This window comes from Xyrauchen texanus, chromosome 33, assembly GCF_025860055.1.
Source record: "Xyrauchen texanus isolate HMW12.3.18 chromosome 33, RBS_HiC_50CHRs, whole genome shotgun sequence".
Lineage (NCBI taxonomy): Eukaryota > Metazoa > Chordata > Actinopteri > Cypriniformes > Catostomidae > Xyrauchen > Xyrauchen texanus.
In genome coordinates, this window is record NC_068308.1 from 3,990,854 (window position 1) to 4,015,769 (window position 24,916).

Genomic DNA, 24,916 nt, shown 5'->3' on the forward strand with positions numbered 1-24,916 from the left:
TGTGTTTACATTCTCCTGTGGCATGACCGGTAGCATGTTGCGTCAGCGGTACGTGTGACCCGGGTACAGATCACATGCTGACACCAGGAAGTTATCGTGCTTGCATAATCAGTAATGAGCGCAATTCAGAGGTTGCATTTTACCCTCTAAAACTGAATTTTTACACCAATGATGGTTAGGTTTCAGTTTGGGGTTGAGTTAATAAAATATGGACTCCTCCTCACTGTATTACAGCCTTTACTGTTGAAAACAACTCACTTTTCAACTCACATTTGTCTCCCCTCTGTGGACAATACACCCTGAAAATGGAGCTCACGTATGCCCATAAGCCCAACAATAGTTACCAATTATGCCACTGTGGGCAATGTTTCATATTTCGGTGAGCACAGAACGATTTCAGCAAAAGAAAAGTCACACTACTGTTTCATATATCACTAGTCTGCCCCATTCCCAGATGCCCAACTATTTCACCTCCCAGCCCACCCTAATATACTGTAGCTGGAAATATTTGGCCCACTTATTGTATAATACCTTAATATACAAATGTAAAAAATTTAGGGCTGCCCCCTGATAGTTCACCAAATGAGAAGTCTCATTTTGAAGAAGAGTTTGTTTTGTTCCCTCCTTCATGATATATATATATATATATATATATATATATATATATATATATATATATATATATATATATGTGTGTGTGTGTGTGTGTGTGTGTGTGTGTGTGTGTGTGTGTGTGTGTATGAGCGTGTATTTATCACTTTGTGGGGACCAAATGTCCCCATAAGGATAGTAAAACCCGACATTTTTGACCTTGTGGGGACATTTTGTCGGTCCCCATGAGGAAAACAGCTTATAAATCATACTAAATTATGTTTTTTGAAAATGTAAAAATGCAGAAAGTTTTCTGTGAGGGTTAGGTTTAGGGGTAGGGTTAGGTTTAGGGGATAGAATATAAAGTTTGTACAGTATAAAAACCATTATATCTATGGAAAGTCCCCATACAACATGTGTGTGTGTGTGTGTGTGTGTGTGTGTGTGTACCAAAATACACACTAGAAAACAGTTCTTAATAACTTTTTATTTAAATTAAATATATTTGAATTAATTTATATTTTAATTATACTTATATATTAAGTATAAAACAAAAATGTAACGTTTATATTTGTGTATTATCTTCTAGACTGTCTGCGCAGTGCGCGGTGCGCGATGACGTCTTTTCAATGCGGCGCTACAGTGATCAGACAAGTGACATTTACACCTCCAGTGATTGGCTCGCAGTACCAATCGTGTTTCCGGTACGGATCGAGTAGTGACGGCTCTAAAATGTAAATCAATATTCATGAGCTATTTCTTCGCCATAGTAGGATTGGAGTTTCGTAATCTGTTGTCATGTGACCAAATAGTTGCGGGAAAACTGAACTGAAGGACTGTTCGCTGAATCGACAACAAAGACATTACAAGAGCTCTTTTTATTTGTTATCAGAACTAATATCGCGTTATTGCAACAGAAAGAATCATAAGACAAACTAGGTATGTGCATTTAGTAATGTTTTTTTCCACAATAACGATATGTCGCTGTATATAGCGTCACTGGAAGTTATGTAACAAAATGTCCTGTCTCAGTAATTTGACAACTGACCAAGTGTTTTCAAAAATAATTAATTGTCAAATAATTCGACAACACCGTGTTTTTTCAGTCCTGTAAACCAAATCAGTGTCTTACCATGTTTTTTTGTTAGACATAATAGTATAACCATGGGTTCTGGACATGTAACGTGGTATTCTTCGAAGTACCTTGGATTACTATGTAAATACCATGTTGTGTTTGTGTAGAGATGAGTTCTCCACATGCTGATGTTGTCAGGCACGGTATCTCTGTGATATGGGAAAACCTGCAGTGTCCCATATGGTGAGTGATGATGACACACATAGAAATGTACCTATCATAATACCATAATTACTACAGGTATTGTTATTTGTTATTACAGTAAAACTCAAATTGACTTATTTTATAAACTTTTTGAAATAATTGCAATGTATGAACTGTAACTAAAGTGTGTATGTCAGAAACTATTATATAGTTTCCATGGTATTCACATAAGACTGTGTGCATAAAACACAAATTTTAACAATTCAAAAATTGTTTGGAATCTAAACCGCAATAACAGATCCAATAAGTAATCTCTGTACAGACAGTATGACATTGATATTTCTGATATTATCTAACATCTTCATATTTATAATTTTTCCTCTAGTCTGGATTTGATGGTCACTCCTGTATCTACTAAATGTGACCACCAGTTCTGCAAGTGAGTTACGTTTTTCATTAGAATTTCTGGGTTTATATTTTGTTTGTTTTAAGCAATATTCAAGAAAAAATTAGATGCCTGATCAAAAGTTTTCACAGCAGCATAATTGGACCTTTGCTGAATTTATTCTGGGTTGTCATATTTTGTGATTTTAAAATTGTTCATTTGTAAACATGGGATTAATGTTCTTATTTGAATATTTCAGAGGTAAATAACATAATTGGACAAGTACAACATGCAAACCTTTTAACTGCTTGTTTGGCTAAAGAATGTACTTAAATCCGCTCTGGTTGCTTCTAGTCTTCTGAAATGTACTACAAAAAAGAAAAATAGAATGAAAAGAGCATTTTCTGTCATTGTTTACCTCAGAATGTTAATATATATATATTGCAATGATCAGCCACAACATTAAAACCACCTGCCTAATATTGTGTAGGTCACCCTTGTGCTGCCAAAACAGATATCAGAATAGCATTCTGAGTTTCTTCTCAACACAATTATACAGAGCAGTTACCTGAGTTACCATAGACTTTGTCAGTTCAAACCAATCTGGCCATTCTCTGTTGACCCCTCTCATCAACAAGACATTTCCATCCACAGAACAGTTTTTTTGTTTTTGGCACCATTCAGAGTAAGTTCTAGAGAATGTTGTGTGTGAAAATCCCAGGAGATCAGCAGTTACAGAAATACTCAAACCAGCCCATCTGGCACCAACAATCATGCCACGGTCCAAATCACTGAGATACATTTTTCCCCATTTTGATGGTTGATGTGAATATTAACTGAAGATTCTGACCCGTATCTGCATGATTTTATGCACTGCTGCCACATGATTGGCTGATTAGATAATCACATGGATGATTGTTGGTGCAAGACGGGCTGGTTTGAGTATTTCTGTAACTGCTGATCTCCTGTGATTTTCACACACAACAGTCTCTAGAATTGCCAAAAACAAAATAACATCCAATGAGCGGCAGTTCTGCGGATGGAAATGCTATTTTGATGAGAGTGGTCAACAGAGAATGACCAGACTGGTTTGAGCTGACAAAAGTCTACAGTAACACAGATAAACGCGCTGTACAATTGTGTTGAGAAAAATATTATCTCAGAATGCTATTCTGAAATGCGGGTTGGCACTGTTTTGGCAGCGCGAGGAGGATGTACTGCACACAATATTAGACAGGTGGTTTTAATGATGTGGCTGATTGGTGTGTGTGTGTGTGTATATGTATGTGTGTGTGTGTGTGTGTGTGTGGAAGATTATACAAGATAAACGTGTTAAATGATTTAACACGTTTATCTTGTATAAACTTAAATTGTCTTATCTAATATTGCAAAAATGTATTGACGAACCCATGTTTGCCCTGTGAATAGCCTAGTTGCTGACATGGAGTTAAAACTAAATGAATTGGAGACCTGGCTGGAGTCACTCAGCACACCCTGGAATCGAACTTGTGCTAGTCAGCGTCAGTACTCGCTGAGCTACCCAAGCCCCCAATAAAAATAAAGCTACATTTTACATAAAAACATTTCCATGAAAACTGACTAAAATAAAACCAATTAATTGAAAACCTGAATTGAAACTTGACAAAGTTTGCAAAATAACTTAAATTAAATATTATAATATTTGGAAATGAAATAAAAATGAAAACTCTATTAAAAACTCAACTATAATAACCTTGGTATATTTATTATTTAAATATGATTTTTTTAATGTATTGTCTATTATATGATTGGTTGTCTGTGGCTAATCAACTTGCCATAGCATTCTAGTATCAGGTTTTCCCATGGTTATGGATCGTGTGGAAAGCCAGATTCAGATTTCAGATGACTTCATTGTGTTATTAATTTTCTCAGATTTTGCATGCTGAAGTTATTGGACAGATCTAAGAGAAACGAGGCCTCTTGTCCAGTGTGCAAAATGAAAATTACTAAAAGGTAATGCAGAATACATTATCTCCACTCTCAGAAGTGTCCATGCACAGAGCAGCTGTTAACAAATATGTTTCCCTCATAAAGTGTACAGTGTCTGCTTTAGCTCAATGTCCCTCTGTTGTTTAGGACTCTGCACGAGAGTCCCGGGTTCCAGACCCTGGTAGAGGGACTGAAGTACCTGGTTCAGTCTTATGAGTTTGACACGTGCACAAACTGTGAGTCTTTACACATGTAGCCTATAGCTAAGCTTATAGCTATGATAATTGCTAACATTTCTTGTACTTTTATAGATTTGGGCATTAAAAAAAAAGAATTCTCAAATTTCTTGACTCTGTTTTTTGTTTTACTAGATTTTACTGGAATGCTACAAAAAAGGCAACAGGAATGGTAAACACCTTAAATCTGTGGCTTTTGCATTTAGTGTCTTTACAGATTCACCACACATTTAGCTTCTTTGCTTATCCTGGTTTTTATCTTATGATTAGATACGGTAACATGTCGCTTTATCATAGTCTCTTTTGTTACATTTTCAGTATTGAAACGGGATCAGGAGATCAACATTGCATACTGGAAAATATTCACTCCAGTGACATGGAAATACCTTACGATAATGATGTATCTCTGTCCTCCTCAGCCGCTGGTGAGACATCCACACATGTATTTGGGCAACTTTAAAAAAATATCTGTATATCATTGCATTAGATACAAAATTAAAGCAAGTGACGTCTCCAAACAATTGATGCTAGAGATTGTTTTTAGAGCTAACTTTTCTGATCCTTTTAAGCAATTGGTTTCAAGGTAATTTATAGCAGATGTCAGTTCCCCTCAAGTTCACACAGGTGTCATAGCGAAGTTACCACAAGTGTAGATCATCACATTAACCATGGACATGTTCCACTAACATTTGACAACCACGAAGTGTCATTTGTTGTTTTTATGTTGAACTGTATATCTATTGTTTTATCATTTCAAACCTAACTCATTTCTTTTTGTATGATGTTTTGCTTGAGAAGTGTGCTTGTGCTATCTTTATTATGCTATCTAATGTAATAACATTTATGTCTGAAAAATACTTTTTGGAACCACTGTATATACAACTACTGCTTATGAGAATGTTATTCAATATAACAAAACAAAAATGAACAGTGCTGTACAATTTCTGCTCCACAAAAAACTTAAAGTGCAGTTTATAATTGCTAGCGGCATAGACACAGTGCAAACCTATTTCATAACAAAACTAATTTAATCTCTAGTGTGATTGATTTTTTTTTTCATGTAAAATCATTAATTCTATTTCTATCATCATACAGCTAAAGATGGGTTTGCACAGTTGATGGATTTGGAGAATTCATGTCCTTCAAATTCAGAAGAGAAGGAAGCTGATATGAGTAAACTGCCACAAAATGGCTCTGAACATTGTATATCCACTCTGGAGAGAAAGAAAGAGGCACCAGGGCGAGCTGAGCAAGTTGTGTACAGAAGAAAAACTAGATCTCATGCAGTCAAATCTCATGAAAGTGAAAGTCAAGATGCAAAAAATCCATATTTGAGGCACTCAAACAGAACATCCAATAAGTCTGACTCAAAGCAAGAGGGACCTGTGGATCACAAGCAGAAGATGAGTGTAGATAAAGTGTCTGAGTGGTTGCTGAACACTTCACCTACTATAAACCTGGAAACCAAAGAGAACAGTAGTGTGAGAAATAAGAATATTCCTGGAGTTTACAGTGATTCTGATAATGAAAGCATTTGCTCCTCTGTAACTTCAGTGAATAACCAACCAGCTTGCCTTGAATTGGTAGTCCGTCCAGCATTGGAGGGGTCTCGGCAACGGCTGGAGGAACAAGTGTTTGGGGCCATATACAAAAGAGGTCGAAAAACTAGCAAGGACAAACACAACAAGCGGTTTTCACCTGAAAAGAGCACTGCCCCTCACACCTCATGTTTTGAAGAAGTCGAGAGCAACTTAAAAATGAGTGGAGACCTGACTCCAGCAAATGTACTCCGCAACGAAGAGGAGACTGCTGGAAGCTATCAAATGGATGTTGAGGAACCTGAAGAACTCACAAATACTGAGCTTGGGGACAAAACAGTAAAAGATGTCAAGTTGAACAGTTGCAAGGCTGGACAACTGGTAATAAATTCTCAAGCCGAGAATAAAGATGGCATTATAGAGTGTCTAGAGGAAGAACATGAAAACAGAAATGTTGAGAACAGTCCTGTATTTGAGATACCACTAACGAGGCCCAGGAGGAAGCTGGTGTCAAAGATGGAAGATGCCTTTGAGGGTTTGAACAACAACGGGAATAAAAATGACAAACAGGTTTGCAAGAGAAAGAACCGCTGTGAGAACCTAAAAGATTATCCAGCCCAAAGTAAGAATGCAAGAAAATCCCTCACCCTTGTGAATGCTGGGACTGAGATTGCTGTTGTGGCTGAGAACTCTGCAAGAAATGCTAAAATGGTTGAGACTGAAGTTCATATTGAAACTTTTCCAAGTAGTGAAGAACCACAGACTCCTGACAAAAGGTTGACCAGAAGAAGTTTAAGGTTACAGCTTTTCACAGAACAAGTTCAGGGCACTTGTCGCAAGAAGAAACCTAAACAAGTCCCTAAAGACTCATCTCTTATATCTGAAAATATCTTGGCAAAGACTTCCAACCTTGATAACACTGAATGCTTAGATACTAATGTGACACGTGCTGACACAGAAGAAGCTAATGTAAGTAGTACACCTAAAAGTAAAAAATCTGAACTGGTTGTTGGAAAAAATGGATGCGTTTACAACAGTGACTTGAGTGTAATTGAGAAGCTCCAATCAAGTTCAGGTTCTTTTGTACAGAGTGGACAACCATCAGAAGAGAAATCGTATATTACTGCTGTGCCGAACACTATTGTTCAAGATGAACAGAGTGTTTCAATGGTTTCCTATATAAGTCCCTCTGTGGCTGTTATACCATTACTCGAGAATCATAATTTAGACTCCTCAAATGTAGTTTCCTTAAGAGGTAACACTTTGGCAAGTTCTGCTGCTTTATGTGCTGCACAGTCCAAAGGCATTGAGATTGATAAGGAACATGATGCCAGTGACAGTGAGCAAGACACGGAGCAACTTATGAGGACATTCAAAACAACCAAAAGAAAATCGTTTTACCTTCATAGCCCCAAAGCTACACTCCCTGTTAAGGCAGCCAATAGTCTCAGAAATGGTCCAAATAATACAGATTCCACAGATAAACCAAACAAAATTTCCATGAATGGAGCAAAAGAAAGAAGTGATACACCATCAGCTTTAAAAGATTCATTTGTGAATGATGATGTTTCAACCTCAAACCATGTTGAGCCCCTGCCTCCTGAAGCATTGCCACAGAAAAGTTCTGATAATGCAAACAGCACCTGTGTCATTAAGTCACCAGGAAAAACTACAGCCTACATAGAATGTCAGGAGCAAACATCGATCCAAAATTCTGCCATTAGTGAAAGTCTCTGTAGAGTTTCAAATTCTCAAAATTCAAGACTTCCTGAGCATTCTGAACCCATGGACTCTGCCTTGCTGTTCCCTGTCCTTAATGCTACGGAAGATGAGCCACAAAAACAGAGCTGCAAGGCTTCTGAGGAAAAACAGTCCCCAAAAATAGCTTCCTGTGATCCATGGACTCAGGAACACTCAAAGGAGAATCAAGGACACATTGCACAGAGTGATGTAGCCTCCTTCAGAATTCAAGACTTGTGCCACTCTTCAGGAAATATGCCAAACTCTTGTCGACACTCTCTGGATTCCTCCATCACCCCAGATGGTCTTATAGCAGGTGAGACTATAAGACCAGTGGTCAGCGAGAGCTTGCAGAAGGTGGAAGAAAGCAGCGTAGAAAGTGTTTCTCTGCCAAATATCAAAAGAAAGAAGAGGAGAGCTCAAAGACTTGATTCATCAGATTCTGAACTCAGTAATGATGAAGGTAGCTTACCCTCCATGTCTCAGATCTTTAAATGTCACCCTTTAGACCCCAATTCGTCCAAAGGGTCACTTCCAAGATCAGCAGATTCAAACCAAGATGGCACACAAGTGAATGACCAAAGAGCAAACTCCGGACCTGGTTCTTCAAGCCAGCACAGTCACTCCATGAATCGGCCAGAGTCAGGGTCAGGATACCAGGATGCGTGTCCTCCTCAGAGACAAATGAATGTGACTGGAAGTCTAGTTACTATCCAAGATGACTGCACTCCTGTCCTTCCCAACAAAGATGACTGTCTTCCTTCAAGTCAAGGATCTGTGGATCTGTTTGGCACACCAGAGGAATGTTAGTTTGTACAGAACTTAGCAAAGTTATGGAAACTTTATTTTGGGAATGAAGATTTTCTTATGTTTTGTTAAATCAATTTGTTTAATGTCTTTTTAAACACAGGTGCAGTTGATGGGATTTCTGGTGACGCAAGACTTTCAGTTGAGTCATCTCAGTATGAAATTTTTAACACACAGGTGAGGGCAGATTGACATTTTTCAGACAAAATTGTAAAGATCAATGCAAATATATAATTACTGGTTGTTGCTAAAGGCATTCATCAATTTTATTATTGCTCATACATACTTGGGTTAGGGATTTGAACAAAAGTATTAAGCAGCACCATAGTTGTGCTATACTATACTTGAGTGATCAGTAAATTCTTTGCTAGGGGTGCACCAACAGATTCAAGGACCAAATTTTCAAGTTTAGACCAGTACCGAGGATTGATAGTTTTGTGTGTGTGTGTGTGTATGCCATTCCGGTTGTGTATGTACACTGATATCTTGATAAAGCCAATATTAACATTTTCATTCATTTAAAATGACAATTCAAAAGACCATTTTACCAGAGTGTAAATTACTTTAAGAAGTAACCCAGTTAACATGTTTGATTTATTCATGCTTTAAGCCAGGGGTGTCCAAAGTTTTTCTATTGGAGGTGAGGTTCAGTAAAGAAAATATGTGTGGCAAGCCACATCGCTGTAAAAATAAAACAAAAGGGCTTGAAGCTACAAGGTTGCCACTATTGCATCATCTGTATATTGTATACTTAATTGCACTTTGTGCTCTATAGTATTCTTGCATAGACACTATATTTTACTCACCAAGAGCACTTGTAATGGGATAGTGGTGTGTCTTAAAATAATTTTGTCATAAGCCTATATATAAACTTTTTATGCTAAATATTATACTCATTTATTCACATTTGTATCTTTTTGATGTCCCTTCAGTGTCACTGCAAAGCACATATAGAGTTGTTACTAAGCAGTGTTGGTTGTGACCCATCACGATAATCACTGGTACAGATGCTGCGTGAGTGTATTAAGCATCAGAATAAACCAATTCATTAAAATTAATTCAACTTCCCAGCGCTACAGAGGACATTCTGGGAGAGTGTGCTTGTCTCGTGCATATCTGTGTGTGCTCAATAAACTGGGTGCAGCCGCTCGCACTGCACAATGACAGCTCTACTCAGTTGTATAATTTGTGTTATAGGGACATTTTAACAAGAACATGGGGAAAGGATCTTTACTCTGATACCAATTTACCTGAAACCAATCCTATAACAAACGCATCATTCTTTTTGCAAGACACTTCATCCGTGGAAGCCTGTAGTATTCCAAATTCCTGTTGAACTTCGTCAGTGGATGAAGCTGGTGGTGACTGCAAAAAGAACGCAATAGTGGAGACGATGAGCTGTGAAATGTGGCTGTACATTAAAAAAGATTAAAAAGTGAGAGATTGGTGAAACCACTCTCTTAAGGCGGGTGCACACTGTATAATTATGGCCACGATTCTGCCATTTGAGACAAATTTCGGAAATCCTAAAGGATTTCTCTCGTCGCAGGGCACAATCTTACAACGTTCAGTGTGACATGTTCACAGATGGCCGATTAATAGCCTTTGCAATGATCTTCAGTCTCCGACGAAATTTAGGCTGTGTCTGAAATTTAGCATCTTATCCATATAGTGTGACTGATATTACGATGGCCAGATGAGATATTTACATTTATCATGCATTTTCTTTACAACGTTATTTTAATGACTATTTTACTTTTAATACATTTACTTTAAAATGTAGCCTATGCTTGTGATGGAGTGGTATTGGAGCAGTGGAAATGCTGATGTCTTAACTTTCAGAGAGCGAAAAAAAAAAAATGCTCCTCCGTGGTGGGAAAATTTCCATTTCGATTTTCATTTTGCCATTTCGCTTCTATTCCGCAACACTCCTGTAACGTGAGTTTGGGACCACAATTGGCTACGATGTATATCGTGCAGTCTGACATAACGTCGAACAGTATGCCGTGGTGATATCAATGCGTTCATATCGTACAGTCTGACAAGCAACAATCTTAAAGGAGTCTTATAATTCGTATTGTGCACCCGCCTTTACTCTCTCTCACTCACTCACACACACACAAACATGCGCAGAGAGAGAGAGGCGGCATATATATCACTTAAAGATGGATAAAATTAAATGAATTCTCGAGATTTAAATGATTTTCTTTTTTTTTGTCACAATGATTGACAAAATTTAAAATTTCCTTAATTTGCTATCTATGCTGAAATTATGGACATTTTTGGTTGCAGAGCCTCTGCATAAAATCTTTGAAGTTTTGCCTTCACTTCAGTAAATGCCATATTACAGATATTACGAATGGCAGTCTTTCTTTTTCCACTTCTTTGTAACACCCAAATTGGCTGGTTTTATTACTTTTAGTAATAAACTTTAAACTTTACTCCGCTTGAAGAGATTATTTTACTCCTTTTGAAGAGATTTTTAACTAAGTCAGCACTGAATAAGTTTTAGAGTTCTTATCAAAAGTACATTTTAAAAACCTTATATAGGTTTTTAATCACTCTTTCTTGTAATATACAGGATTTTAGCTTATTTTTCACCATGAGAATAGCCATGGAAGCTGGCATAGTGTAAAATCACTGACTAACTAACACCCAAATGCTGACATGTTTACAACCTGGTCTTAATCAGCAGGCACGTCATTATGTCAATGTACTCGTACTCAGAAATATTAAATGATGATCCTGAAACCAAGTACAAGTTTTTAACCTCCAGTATTAGCCCAATATAAAATGACTTGTAGAATTAGTGCATCCCTAAGTTTTGCCTGTTGTATTGTAAAAGGAGTAAAAAAACATCCTTTGGACTTACATTGGAAGAGGGACCCCATCAATATCTAAAGACCAGAATTTCATGGAGATTTTTTATTTATTTATTTTTTTTTTATATGGAACATTAAACAAAACCAGTCAGATCGTCTTAGCAACCGCATTGCAAAGCAAACTGACTGCAGTAGGCAGACTAACTGTCACTGGAGATGTATTGAACATTTACCATGTGGAAATGACTAAATTTCACCTGTTACTGATGATTTTATAACACTGATTACTAACTGAGGTCATGAATCATGATCAATTCTCTGTTGAGGAATTCCTCCTGCTGTAGATCGTATGGCCACTAATAACCGAAATTCATATTCCAATTCTGTTTTTCTGTCAGAAAAAAGTTGAGATGCAGGAGGAGCTACGTAGACTGGAGAGGATGATGGCGCTGGTTTCAGAAGCTCTTCGTAAGAAGGAGTCTGACTGTGGGTCTAAAGGAGATGACCCCAGTCCCTCTCAAGCACCTCAGCTGGACCAGAACTTGGGTAAAAAACAACCTAGTAAGAAGCTATGAAGTTAAAACAGTATCAGCTGCTCTATCTAAAAATAATAATAATAATAATAATAATATATATATATATATATATGTGTGTGTGTGTGTGTACCATATTTGTGAATTTGACACCTTAATTTGTGGGAAGGTTGCATATATTTATGGATGTGATAGTAACTCTCATTTGAATGATTTTAGCTATATTTGCATTGTTTTGGTTGCCTGTTATATTATGGTTTATCGGCATGCTCAGTCATACAATATTAAAATGCATTTTTCAAGATTTGGATCTAAAAATTGGATGCATTTTGTATTTGATTTGCATTTTAGCTGGCACTGAATGTATGAAGAATGTTTGGAAAGGAGAAAGAACAGACAGGTATTCAAAATGGGTTTTGATTGATCTCTTTCACTCCCAACCTTGCATGATCTCAAATAGAGTTATTAATTGTATTTCAATTTGTAAAGTTGTTACACATGCACACAGCAATATACTTTACATTTACCAATCATAAATTCCCATGTAGGCTGGACACTTGTTGGCTGCTTTTCCTTCATTTTTCATTCCAATGTATCCGTTAAAAATCGAAACGTAAATTCAGCATTTACGCATAAGCCTTTAGAACAAAATGTTTTTAAGATAATTAGAAACATAAATTCGGTCAAGTGTGACCAATATTTTGACCGGTCGTATCATAAATGTGGGATAAGTTTGGGTTTCATAGTGTTACTTCTTTCGTACATTACACTACCTTCTAATACTGTGTCTTTTCCCAGTGACAATAAAGCCCCTGATTCCAGCAGGGATCATCCAGATATTCCAGAGACTGTTCAATCTAATGCTGTTAATGGAAATGCACAGGCAATAAAAGGTATGATAACAATTGCCCAACAGAAACAAGGCCAACCACAGCAGCAGCAGCAGTATGGTGGATTATATCAGTACTATAGGGATGGGCAATATATCGGTTCAAACGATATACATTTTTTAGTGTTGTTGTTTCCCCACCTCCCTTAAAATATGATTTTAGTTATGTATTTTGTTATCAACCAAAAAAGGGGTCATAACATGCCATTTTTTTATTATTTTAATATGTTCCTTAAGGTTCAGCTTAGTTTCAACAAATGCTCTATTTGCAGTGAGGAGGAAGTTTTGAGTTCTGAAACTTAAAGTATTTAGTAAATCTACAATGATCTCTTATATGTCAAACTATCAAGGAAGATTTTATTCCTCATGTCATGACCCCTATAAGAATTTTTTCCTCAAATCGCCTACCCCTAAACCGAACGTTCATGTACTGTTGTGCTTTATAGATCTGTGTATGTGATTACACTGATATCTATCCCACAGGGCGATACTTCACCAGAGGAAGCCAGCAATCCCTCGGAAATAGACGGCTGTCATCACAGAGATTGAGTTTACGGTCATGTGTCAAAGCACAGAGCTTCACCGCTGATCAAACTACAAAGCCAACAGATGAAGCAATTCAGAGGAAAGCCTTACCTGCTCACCCCAAGACGAAAGCCACAGACAGTGGTGCATCATGTAGAGTTACAGGACTGGTGGCGTCTGGACTCACTGCCAGTGAACTGGTGAGAGAAATGAACTTCTTGTGAAAACATAATAAATGTAGAAATAAATTCACCTTTTACTGTCTGTGCAGAGCATAGTGAAGAAGTTTGCCAAGAAGATGGGCTGCAGTTTGACCAAAGAGATCACTTCAAATACAACCCACATCATCATTAAAACAGGTGTGATTTGTTTCATGACCAGGAAACATTTTGAAGAACAGTAACAGATCTTGACTGGTGCTCTGAGAGACATTTAAACTAACTTTAAAGTTAGTTCACATACATTTTTTTTATTATTTTTTCAGTGGAACAGAAAAGGAGATGTTAGGCAGAATGTTAGCCTGATCTCTTTTTGTGGTTTACTGATGAAAGAAAGTCATATGGGTTTGGAACAACATAAGGGTTAGTAAGTGATGACAAAAGTTTCATCTTCAAGTGAACTAAACTTTTAAAGGTGAAGTGTAATTTGTGCGTCGCCAAACAGAATTGGTAAAATATTAACTGTTTTCAAACTGTTTCTATGTTTCTTTTTAGATGCCTTCTGCCATTTGTTAGACAAATAGATAGTCCCGCCCCAAACTCACGCCATTGATTGAGCCAAAGATGCTATGTCAGGCTGACTGGAATGCTTAAACAAAGCAATGTTTTGATAGCACCACAGAGAGACAGTGACACTTTTCCAGGGTTTCAATACCAATAGCTTTGGCCATGTCTATACTGATGTTTTCATTTGAAAACGGATCTTTTTCGCTATGTTTTGGCCTTCCGTCCATACTTAGACTGCATGTCTAAGTAAGATTAATGTCGAAGATTAATTTGAAAACACCTTCTTCATGCATGGAAATGATGCAGGGCTTCTTACATTTTGTCTGCATGCACATTAAGGAGATTTAAGCGTTGTCAGATGTATAAGTTTAGACCAGCAACTTGTGAATGATGTTTGTCAGTGTGGATTGAGAGCGTTTCAAAAACGGAAAAGCAGTTTTCAAATTTATCCAGATTATTGTGGATGTATCCTTACTCACAGTTGGATCTGCATAAACTGGTTTTGTTTTTTGTTTTTTTATAAATAACAAGTTAAATATTAATCTGTTCTGAAATGTATTTGCTTGCTTTCTATATTTCACCCGCACTGCTCATCTATCATGCACACTGTTACAGATGAGAATCTGGTGTGTGAACGCACACTGAAATACTTCCAGGGCATCGCGGGGAGGAAGTGGGTGCTTAGTTTCCAGTGTAAGTACAGATTGGGGTATTGATGCTTTGCGTTGGTCTTTAGAAGACAAAATCCCATCGAAATACTATACATTTACACTGGGCAGACGTATTGATGTCGGAAAGCTGATGACATCATTTTCTCTGTTATGTCCACAGGGGTCTCTGAATGTTTTAGACAAGGGAAGATTCTTGATGAAGTAAGTACATTTCCCATTTTTCTTATTTATTTTCACAGCAAATGGGAAACAGTTGTGCTCTTGCTGGTATTGTACAACAGCTTTGAATGCAGCTCATTGAATCAGAATTTAGAGTCTGAACTATCAAGTCAAGTTTATTTGTAGAGCTCTTTCACAATACACATTGTTTCAAAGCAGCTTTATAGAAAATGTGACAGCAAGCTAAAGGTGACTGTGGCAAGGAGAAAACACCATTAGATGTTAAGCAGTTGAGGGAGAAAACCCTTCAGAGTTTTAGACCACAAAACTTATGTGACTCATTTTAATTCTACAAAGAACGTTCTTGTGAAAGGCTCTATATGGAGGAAGGCAACCCTCTCAAAATGTTAGACAGCCCTGACATTATAACATTATAAACAACACTGATGAGGTAAAGAGATAACGGTGTGCCCTGCATCAACATCTATACGTTTTTTAATACACCATCATCCAAATCTACACTGGTAGAGATGCATATTAAATTGATTAGCTCGAATCTTTAATACTTCATGTATCTTTCCATTCATGGACTGAGTTACCTAACCTCTTAATTTTACCATACATTTTGTACTCCATGGAATTATTAACTGTGAAAGTTGTAGTTAAAGGTTTCTAAATGTGTTCAGGACACAAATATACAGTGTGACGCCATGACAACAATAACAGTGTTTCGCTGCCATAGAGGTTTGAAGTTTCCAGAGAACTTCAGAAGCAAAGTCCTTATTCTTGACTACATCAGTTGTATCCTGCACACTGGCAAAAGCTGCCTGCTTTCCCGTTTTGCATGCCACTCTTCAGAATTACATCATGGAGCGAAGGACACCAGCTTATGTGAATCTCAAGTTGTAGAGAAACACTGGACACATTTTACTTCACTTTGGCAGCAAAATGTTTTTGTACTATTAACAATTGGGGGAAAATAGTCATAAAATAAAGAGCCATGGAAATTAGCTAAAGTGATAAATTATTTGACATAACCCAACAATTTGTTGTTTCAATATTTATTATAATATTTTTATAAATGGAAAAAGCCGCTATAATGAACAAACATTTATCATTCATTTGAATTGATTGTCATTATTAGCATATATATTGCCTTATGTGTATTCCATTGTGTTTACAGTGCAGAATTAACGCAGAAATGAGATGACCAGATTTTTTCTAATTTGTTCTCCAAACTTTATCATTCCCGGACACATTGGCGGGCACCAATTTTTTTTATTAGAAACTCTTCTTGTGCGGTTGTTATTCAGAAATATCTGACCTCCTTGATGGTGCTATTGACCAAACTGAATGGAGTATTTCAGAGACCCGTGTATTAATATGCAAGAATGATGGTCTGACTGTTCATCATATCGCTTATTAAGTGACTACTTGCCAAATAAATAAAGAAATGTATTGAGTTTAGTTGAAATTATTTTATTGGCTTGTAGAGATCACGTAGTGATTGAGACGAGGGGCAAAAAAAACAATATTAACCACAATGACCGGTCAAATTCAGTGCATCCGGAAAGTGTTCACTGCGCTTCACTTTTTCAACATTTTGTTATGTTACTAAATAATGGACATAATCCATTATTTTAATCACAAATTCTACACACAATACCCCATAATGACAACGTTAAAGAAGTTTGATTGAAATCTTTGCAAATGTATTAAAAATAAAAAACATAAGTATCCAGAGCCTTTGCCATGAAGTCCAAGGAATTGTCTGTAGACCTCCGAGACAGGATTGTATCGAGGCACAGATCTGGGGAAGGGTACAGAAAAATTTCTGCAGCATTGAAGGTCCCAATGAGCACAGTGGCCTCCATCATCTGTAAATGGAAGAAGTTTGGAACCACCAGAACACTTCCTAGAGCTGGCCACCCGGCCAAACTGAGTGATCGGGGGAGAAGGGCCTTAGTCAGGGAGGTGACCAAGAATCTGATGGTCACTCTGACAGAGCTCCAGCGTTTCTCTGTGGATAGAGGAGAACCTTCCAGAAGAACAACCATCTCTGCAGCACTCCAATTAGGTCCGTATGGTCGAGTGGGCAGACGGAAGCCACTCCTCAGTAAAAGGCACATGACAGCCCGTCGAAGGACTCTCAGACCATGAGAAACAAAATTCTCTGGTCTGATGAAACAAAGATTGAACTCTTTGGCCTGAATGGCAAGCGTCATGTCTGGAAGAAACCAGGCACCGCTCATCACCTGGCCAATACCATCCCTACAGTGAAGCATGGTGGTGGCAGCATCATGCTGTGGGGATGTTTTTCAGCGTCAGGAACTGGGAGACTAGCAGGATTGAGGGAAAGATGAATGCAGCAATGTACAGAGACATCCATGATGAAAACCTTCTCCATAGCGCTCTGGACCTCAGACTGGGGCGAAGGTTCATCTTCCAACAGGACAATGACCCTAAGCACCCAGCCAAGATAACAAAGGAGTGGCTACAGGACAACTCTGCGAATGTTCTTGAGTGGCCCAGCCAGAGCCCAGACTTGAACCCGAATGAACATCTCTGGAGAGATCTGAAAATGGCTGTGCACCGATGCTCCCCATCCAACCTGATGGAGCTTGAGAGGTCCTGCAAAGAAGAATGGGAGAAACTGCCCAAAAATATGTGTGCCATGCTTGTAGCATCATACACAAAAAGACTTGAGGCTTTAATTGGTGCCAAAGGTGATTCAACATAGTATTGAGCAAAGGCTGTGAATACTTTTGTACATGTGATTTGTTTCGTTTTTTATTTTTAGTAAATTTGCAAAGATTTCAAAAACTTCTTTCACATTGTCATTATGGGGTATTGTTTGTAGAATTTTTAGGAAAATAATGAATTTAATCCATTAAGAGTTATACTCCGCTCAACATTTTAATGTGGCTAGTTGCCACAAATCGCTGAAAATGAATGACTTCTGAGTGCTTGTGACGATGTGTCACTGCAAAGAGCTGTGAGTGTGAATACGCCTGTATATGAGTTGTGCTAAACAACTGTGATGAGCATCAGTATTTTGGCATTGTCCTACTAGACATAGCTGCATTTTAAACATCAAATATGTTCTGATTTAGGACACATGTTAGAAAACATCTAGACTCAGGTTCATATGCAAGCTTTTTTAATGTTTTATTGTTCTTAACAGCCTGAAAGATACAACAGTCACAGATTGTATCTTCATATTAAAAACATGCCATTAAGTAAATTCCGTTTTTGTGAGTTTGTCATTCTTCCTGCTCCTCTTCCTCAGGCACTGTTTGAGGTTTATGGCGATGTTGTTAACGGACACAACCACAATGGACCCCTGAAAGCTCGGACCACCTCAGATGACAACGTAAGTCAGCTATCCACACAATACAGTTAAAACATCCACATTTTTTTATATGATGGAATTGATATGAATGATTGTCTTTTTTTATCAAATATGTAATGGATGTTTTTATTTTTTTATTTTATGAAATTAGAAGTGGTAATGTGTTATTTGTTGTTTTATAAAATGTTACATTATTTTAAAAATGCATGTGATATTTTGTTGATTAAGGTTTTTCATTGTAGCAGTTTGTACTAAATGTGCTCACGTTCCCTGATCAATAATGTCAAAACTGACTATTCTACGGGCTGTAGACCTGTAGTTTTCTATATCTGCGATGCCACAGAAACTACTTCCTGTTGAAATGACCGTGTTAAGTCGGTGATTATTGTGTTTTTGTCTTTCAGCTGTTGATGAGAGGATATGAGATCTGTTTCCATGGCTGTTTCACTCATATGAGTCGAGGTATGAACAGTTGTTAAAATGGAATCTAGATGATTTGTTGTTTATTTTGTATTTAACTTTCTGTAGGTTTAATATATAAATTGCTTGGGTGTTTTGCACATGCATTTTAAGTTGTGTTTAACATTTGTACTATACATCATTTTTTTAAATACAAATTCATGTGTGTCCAGTAGATGGCACTCTTTCTCTTTCTTGAGTTTGCTCTCCCTGTCCTATCTGAAGCGTTTCTTTAAAGAATGACTACAGATTTATGCATTAACACTTTAATGCATAGCTTAATCCTCCTCCTCAATTTTGTTCCCATATCTTTAGTATTACTTTAGTATTAAAAAAACAAATACATTTTTATCACATTCCAAACGACAAATATAGAAGCCTAAAGAAGACCACTACGGTTGCAATTGGCTGGAATATGAATAGAATATGGAATATGGAAATATGGAATAGAATCACATGACCAGCCGAACACTACTCAATTAATCTCAGTGACCGTCCTGTTATTTGACACTTTCACTCATTGATTAAAGTAATCATGGCTGTTTGTGAATACTACATTTCTACAATGACATCTGAAACTAAAATCTATTTTAAATGATGCTGCATCCAAACCACTAGGTGTCAGTGTAATTCCAAGATGACACAATGAAAAAAGGTATTTGTTGTATTCAAAAGGTTCCAAATACTTAGATGATGAAAAAGAACTCATACCCTATGTAAACATGAAATGTATTTCTGTTATATATTAATTAAACGCAATTATGTAATAAACCAAATTTTAGCATATGGTGGACCGTATACGTCAGTCACCATGAACACCATTTTTGATGCAGGAAAAACCCTGTATAGTCTATGATATGGGTCTTGTATCAAGCTGAAGGGGTTTATATTGCGATAATTACCAGCTGAACGCTCGTTATTGTGCTCATTACATGGCTGCCTACCAAAAAAAGAAATGAATGGAAATGAAACATTGATTTGTTTAAATTTTGTTGTTTGCCTCCAGAGTTCTGTTGGTGTTTGTTTTGTTTAAATGACTGTCTGACTGCTCTTTATCCAGCTTATTATAAGACTATCGGTACTTGCCAAATAAATAACAGGCGTGTGATTGGCAAAGGGCAAAAGGTGTTTATTAATCGTGCAAGGCATACACCTATTTTAATATTAAATCAGTCCATAATGCTGCCTCGATGGATATCATACCAATGTCTTGGAGGTCAAAATCTGCAGGTTTTAAAGCTTTTTGGATGGTTATCTTCAACATGTACTGTAAGTGCAATATTACATGTTCTTAGGAGTGCCAACCCCTCTTCACTGTGTGACTAGTATTATTTTTGGATTGTGCGTTTCAATTCACAGATTTCTCTGAAAAACTAAATTTTTTATCATGTCCATAACTGAAGTTAACTTAATTTTAAATGGAAAAAAACAGAACACTGAACAGATTCTAATGTTTGGACTGTATATGCAATGTTATATACCATGTCAATAACGCTAGAATTGCCCCTTAACTACTGCGATTTTTGTTTAAAAATAATAATTTTTTACTGGTTAGCAACTGTTGGAATGGTTCAACCCCATTTTGTTTCTCTTGATTAATGGAAACACATCTTACTTGAATGATGTCCTGACGGCAAAATCAGCAACCTCGGACTCAAGTAGCAGTGGTGTCATCCGAGGGAAGTTTGAATGACACTGGTTTTGCTGAAAAGTGCTTATCGAGAATGCAAAGGACAGGAAGTTCTAGATAATATATTAACCCCCAATTAAATATTAGCACACCCCCTTTTTTTTTGTTGCAGATTTACACGATATACTTTGGTCACATTTTTAGTTAAAACAAATGAATTCAGGATTAATCCAGAAGAATCACATACCTGAAATAAATAAATGGACATGAAACATTAGTTTGAGTTTAAATATTTTTAGTGCTATCAGTAAAAAAGTTTTATTGCGATTTAATCGATTATTTTGTAAGTGCTGAAATTTTACTCTTTATTCTTTTCCTGTCAAAATGCATTTATTTCCTTGGGAAAGAAGACAAAACAATATGCAACAATATAATGCTTAATTAGCATTTCCCCCCCAAAAAAGCCTTCCACAATATTAAGATAGAAATGTGCTAAAATAGTACCAATTCAATAAACATTTCCCAAAGTCTAAGTGAGAGTTTGACAAATTGAAGAACTAGTCCCCATATAGGTTGCATATTTATTGCAATGCACATTAAAACTTTAATTCTTCACTATATTAATCGGCCAGAGGCTGTGGCTACCTGCTTTTTCTACATCAATCGTGGAGCCGCATTCCCGATTCGCATTCACTATTCGCATCAGGGCAACAATGCCGCTTTGAACTCCACATGAAAAAAACTTATCATTCTGCGTTTTGGTGATAGTTAAGACTTGACATGCTTCTGTGGTAATTAAATTGCCCCTTACAGAGGCTGCAAAGTACTTGATTTCTGTTACAAGTTTCATCTGGGCTTATTTTGTTCAACAAATAGCATCAAGAGGTCCTTTCTCCATTATTTCATCACTGTTGTGTGTTTTTGGTGTGCGTCGGTTTAATGAGTTTGGGCGGACAAAGCGCAAAGGTTCTGCCATGCTCCGACCAGTGTTTATGCTGTAGTAACGGTAAATCGCGATTTAAAACAATTAGCGCATGTGTTTTTTTAACACAGCTCAAAATATTTTATTAGCTTACTTGTAGAGCATCAGGAAGCAGGAATCCAAGATAACCGACCGGTCTGATATGACTTAATCCCCAGTTGTGCGGTTGTTACTTAGAAATATCAGATTGCTACATGGCGCCATTGTCAATTTATGGTAACAACATGGTAATATCTGTAACAGAATATTATGATTAACTGTGTTAAATAAAAAGCTCTTTATAATCTTGAATGTTGTAGTTTGTGTGTAAATGGGAAAACTTAAATACCATACTTCCATTTAACTTACGTTTAACATAAACCTTTCTTTGCGTTTGTTTGTGTGTGCAGGTCAGATGGAGGTGATGGTGGAGATGTGTGGGGCGGCAGTAGTTACAGACCCTCTCATGTTTTCAACACCGGTAAATAAAAGTTCCTGTCAGTGGACTACTATTCCAAAAATAAACGTGTGATTTCTTTTTTAATAGTACTCCCATAGTTCACTTATAAATTCAACCTGAACAAACCATTTTAATGTGTATTTTAGGGTAATTGTCAGTTGGTGGTGGTTCAGCCCAGTCCTGACGATGATGTAGAATGCTACAGAGGTGAGTGATTGAACATGTGATCAAATGCTACAGTTGCAGTTTTCCTAGTCTCACACAACCAGACTTTTGATTCTTAGTGTTATGGTTCACATTACGGTTTATTCTGGTCAAGGACTGCCAGGAAGAGACCATCTGACTGAGATGTATTGACCAGCTTAAATTTTTGTTTTTAAGTGCCACCTTTAACTGAAATCAAAGGAACAGCCCCGGTATCTTGTAAATATGACTGACAAATCCAAACGTGTGCACCCTGACTTGGTGCACTGAATTGTGTAAAACCAGCCAATCAGACTTGAGTTTGTAATTTTTAAAAGCTAAATTTTTGTGTGTACCGTAATTTCCGGACTATAAGCCGCAACTTTTTTCCCACGCTTTGAACCTCGCGGCTTAAACAACGATGCGGCTAATATATGGATTTTTCCCGCTTTCAAATTTTATTTAAAAAAAAAAAAAATCATTCTGTGACGTGCTCAGTTTTTGGGCGGCATGAAGCTTTCATTAGACCAATGAAATTGCCGAACGGGTTAAGGTCAAACAACTTTTTTGTTTACTGTTTAGATTAAATCGAGCGTGCTCAAACTTCCCATCATTCTGATTACGGTAGTCATTTTGTCACCCTCAAGACATGGAGAAATGCATATGATGCAGCTTTCAAGTTGAAGGCGATTGATCTGGCTGTTGGAAAAGGAAATAGAGCTGCTGCACGGGAGACGTTGGAAACAGCAGCGTGATGAATTGTGCAAAAAGACAACTAAAGCTGAGGCTATTCAACTCCGACACCGAAGGAGATGACTTCATTGGTTTCATGTGCACAAGAGGAGGAAGATAGTGACCAATGACTTTCTTGCTAGGCTACTGTTTACTGCTAATTTTTTATTTTTTGTTACAAGCCGTGTGTGGCAGCGGGGGCGTGGTCAAGCGCCCGTCCGGGAGAGAAAAGCGGTAAGGGCGCTTACACCTGAGCTAATGTCTAACACCTGTTTCAGTAAGCCTAGGGAGAGCAGCATAAAAAGTCAGTAGAGAGAGAGAGAGTGAGTGAGTGAGTGAGTGAGTGAGTGAGTGAGTGAGTGAGTGAGTGAGTGAGTGACAGACAGACACACGTCAGTCTAGTGTTGGCGCATAGAAGACCAAGAATTGAGAAACTTTATAAAATTGATTGTAAACATTGCTGTGGCCATTAAAAGCCTTACCTGGAACGTCAAGTGCCCTGCTGAAAACTGTCTCACTGGTGCCCGTGTGACAGTTTTCAGCACTTAATGTAAGTGCCCTTACCGCTTTTCTCTCCCGGACGGGCGCTTGACCACGCCCCTGCTGCCACACCGTGTTTCGTTAAAGCCTATTTATTTTTGTTACAAGCCGTGTTTCGTTAAAGCCTGTGTAAAGTTCATTTGTTTCAATGTACCGGTAGGCACCTGCGGCTTATAGACATGTGCGACATATTTATGTTCAAAATAATAATTTTTTTTTAAATTCTTTAAAAATGTAAATTTAAAAAAAAAAAATTAAAATGGGTGCGGCTTATATTCAGGTGCGCTCAATAGTCCAGAAATTACGGTAGTATGCATAAGTTGGTCAGTAAAGGATCTGTCAGTGTGCTGTCTGAGGCTGAGTCTGCAGTCATCCTTACCTCAGATATAATATCACAGAGAGGGAGAGAGAGATAGATAGAGATGTGTTCTTTCTCAAATAGAAACCCTCAATGTGTTCATGGATTATCTATGTATCAGCGCTTCCTGATGAATATTTGATGAACTCTGCTTGAATTCTGCTGCCTATTCCTGGCCAGTATTGATTCAGAACATGCACAGTAGTCCCACTGTTCTCCCAGAACACACACTCTTGCTTTACTGAGCAATTTTTGCTATGAATTTTAAGAAACTGGTGTTGTGGTTATGCATGTCAGTTCGCCTTAAGTTTACACAGGTGACCTAGCAGAGTAACCACAGGTGGAGTATATCACATGAACTATGAACATGTTCCTCTAGCATTGGACAGCCTTAAGTTCCCGATAATTTAAAGAACGAGGTCAATTAGAACTAAATCTGGCCAAAAAGGTGTTTTTGTGTTTGTTCCGGTGGTTCGGAACAGCTCGTCTTTTAGCAAAACTTCTTTCGGCTGCTAAACTCCTTGATTCCATTGGTCCACGTCATCGGTAGGTTTGACCTGGAGCTCCACCTGCCTTGAGGTCCGCAGCAAACAGCCAGTTAAGATCAGTCAACGTGAAGACACCAGCATGCAGTTATTATCAAAATTACCAACATCTGTTCGTGTAGAGACATTTTCCAAGAACATGTCATGCATTTTTTTTAATTAGTCTGCAAAAGGAATCAGATCTACTCGTGTCATGACATACTTTTTTCTTATTTTATTACTTTCCCTGAGGTCCACTTTTTAATGTTTTTAATGATCATGATCAATAGATCTACTCAATAGTAGGGTTCCAGTGGTATACCGGTTTCACGGTATACCACGGTTTGAAAATTGACGGTTATCATACCATGCACATTTGCTTATCTACGGTATTGAGAAAAAAATGCAATCGGACGGAGAATCTCACATGCGCATCTCCTTTCCTCCTTGTCTGCCTGTCAGGCGCGTCAACTTGCGACACACACACACACGCAGCGGAGAAAATGTCAGAGAGAAGCGAGGTGATGGAATCTGACATGAGTGTGTGTGTGTGAGTTAAAGCAGTGTTTCTCAACTGGTCTATTCGGACTGGGTCACGGACAGCAGGGAAAGAGCAATGCCATGTTCTCCCATTGAAGATATTTCGGCGGCCGCCCAAGTGATCGACTATTTAAGACTGCTGAGGCAGATTTAATGATAATCTCGCAAACAGCTAAAGCAGACATGGGCAATTTACGGCCCGCGGCTCATTTATCGTAAAAGCATTTTTTTCATTGGATATTTCAGTTAACTTGCATTGGGCCATCACGCGTCTCCACAGGCTATTAAAACAGACCCCTGATGTAGAGA

At 37.7% G+C, this 24,916-nt stretch overlaps 1 protein-coding gene across 2 annotated transcripts in view; it reads left to right on the forward strand.

Annotated features, from left to right (window-relative positions):
- Positions 1 to 1,388: 1,388 nt before the first annotated feature.
- LOC127626530 (breast cancer type 1 susceptibility protein homolog) overlaps positions 1,389 to 24,916 on the forward strand; it is a 28,930-nt gene continuing 5,402 nt past the window's right edge. The window contains exons 1-20 of one of the 2 annotated variants that reach the window (XM_052102394.1): positions 1,389 to 1,530; positions 1,834 to 1,909; positions 2,256 to 2,309; positions 4,167 to 4,247; positions 4,371 to 4,459; positions 4,595 to 4,631; positions 4,778 to 4,884; positions 5,555 to 8,542; positions 8,648 to 8,721; positions 11,765 to 11,927; positions 12,251 to 12,299; positions 12,698 to 12,792; positions 13,272 to 13,513; positions 13,585 to 13,672; positions 14,654 to 14,731; positions 14,870 to 14,910; positions 18,158 to 18,241; positions 18,625 to 18,682; positions 21,681 to 21,751; positions 21,877 to 21,937. In XM_052102394.1, coding sequence (XP_051958354.1) covers positions 1,836 to 1,909; positions 2,256 to 2,309; positions 4,167 to 4,247; positions 4,371 to 4,459; positions 4,595 to 4,631; positions 4,778 to 4,884; positions 5,555 to 8,542; positions 8,648 to 8,721; positions 11,765 to 11,927; positions 12,251 to 12,299; positions 12,698 to 12,792; positions 13,272 to 13,513; positions 13,585 to 13,672; positions 14,654 to 14,731; positions 14,870 to 14,910; positions 18,158 to 18,241; positions 18,625 to 18,682; positions 21,681 to 21,751; positions 21,877 to 21,937 — 4,534 coding nt within the window. In that variant the 5' untranslated portion in view covers positions 1,389 to 1,530; positions 1,834 to 1,835. The remainder of the gene's footprint in view (positions 1,531 to 1,833; positions 1,910 to 2,255; positions 2,310 to 4,166; positions 4,248 to 4,370; positions 4,460 to 4,594; positions 4,632 to 4,777; positions 4,885 to 5,554; positions 8,543 to 8,647; positions 8,722 to 11,764; positions 11,928 to 12,250; positions 12,300 to 12,697; positions 12,793 to 13,271; positions 13,514 to 13,584; positions 13,673 to 14,653; positions 14,732 to 14,869; positions 14,911 to 18,157; positions 18,242 to 18,624; positions 18,683 to 21,680; positions 21,752 to 21,876; positions 21,938 to 24,916) is intronic. The other variant, XM_052102395.1, reaches the window with a different exon arrangement.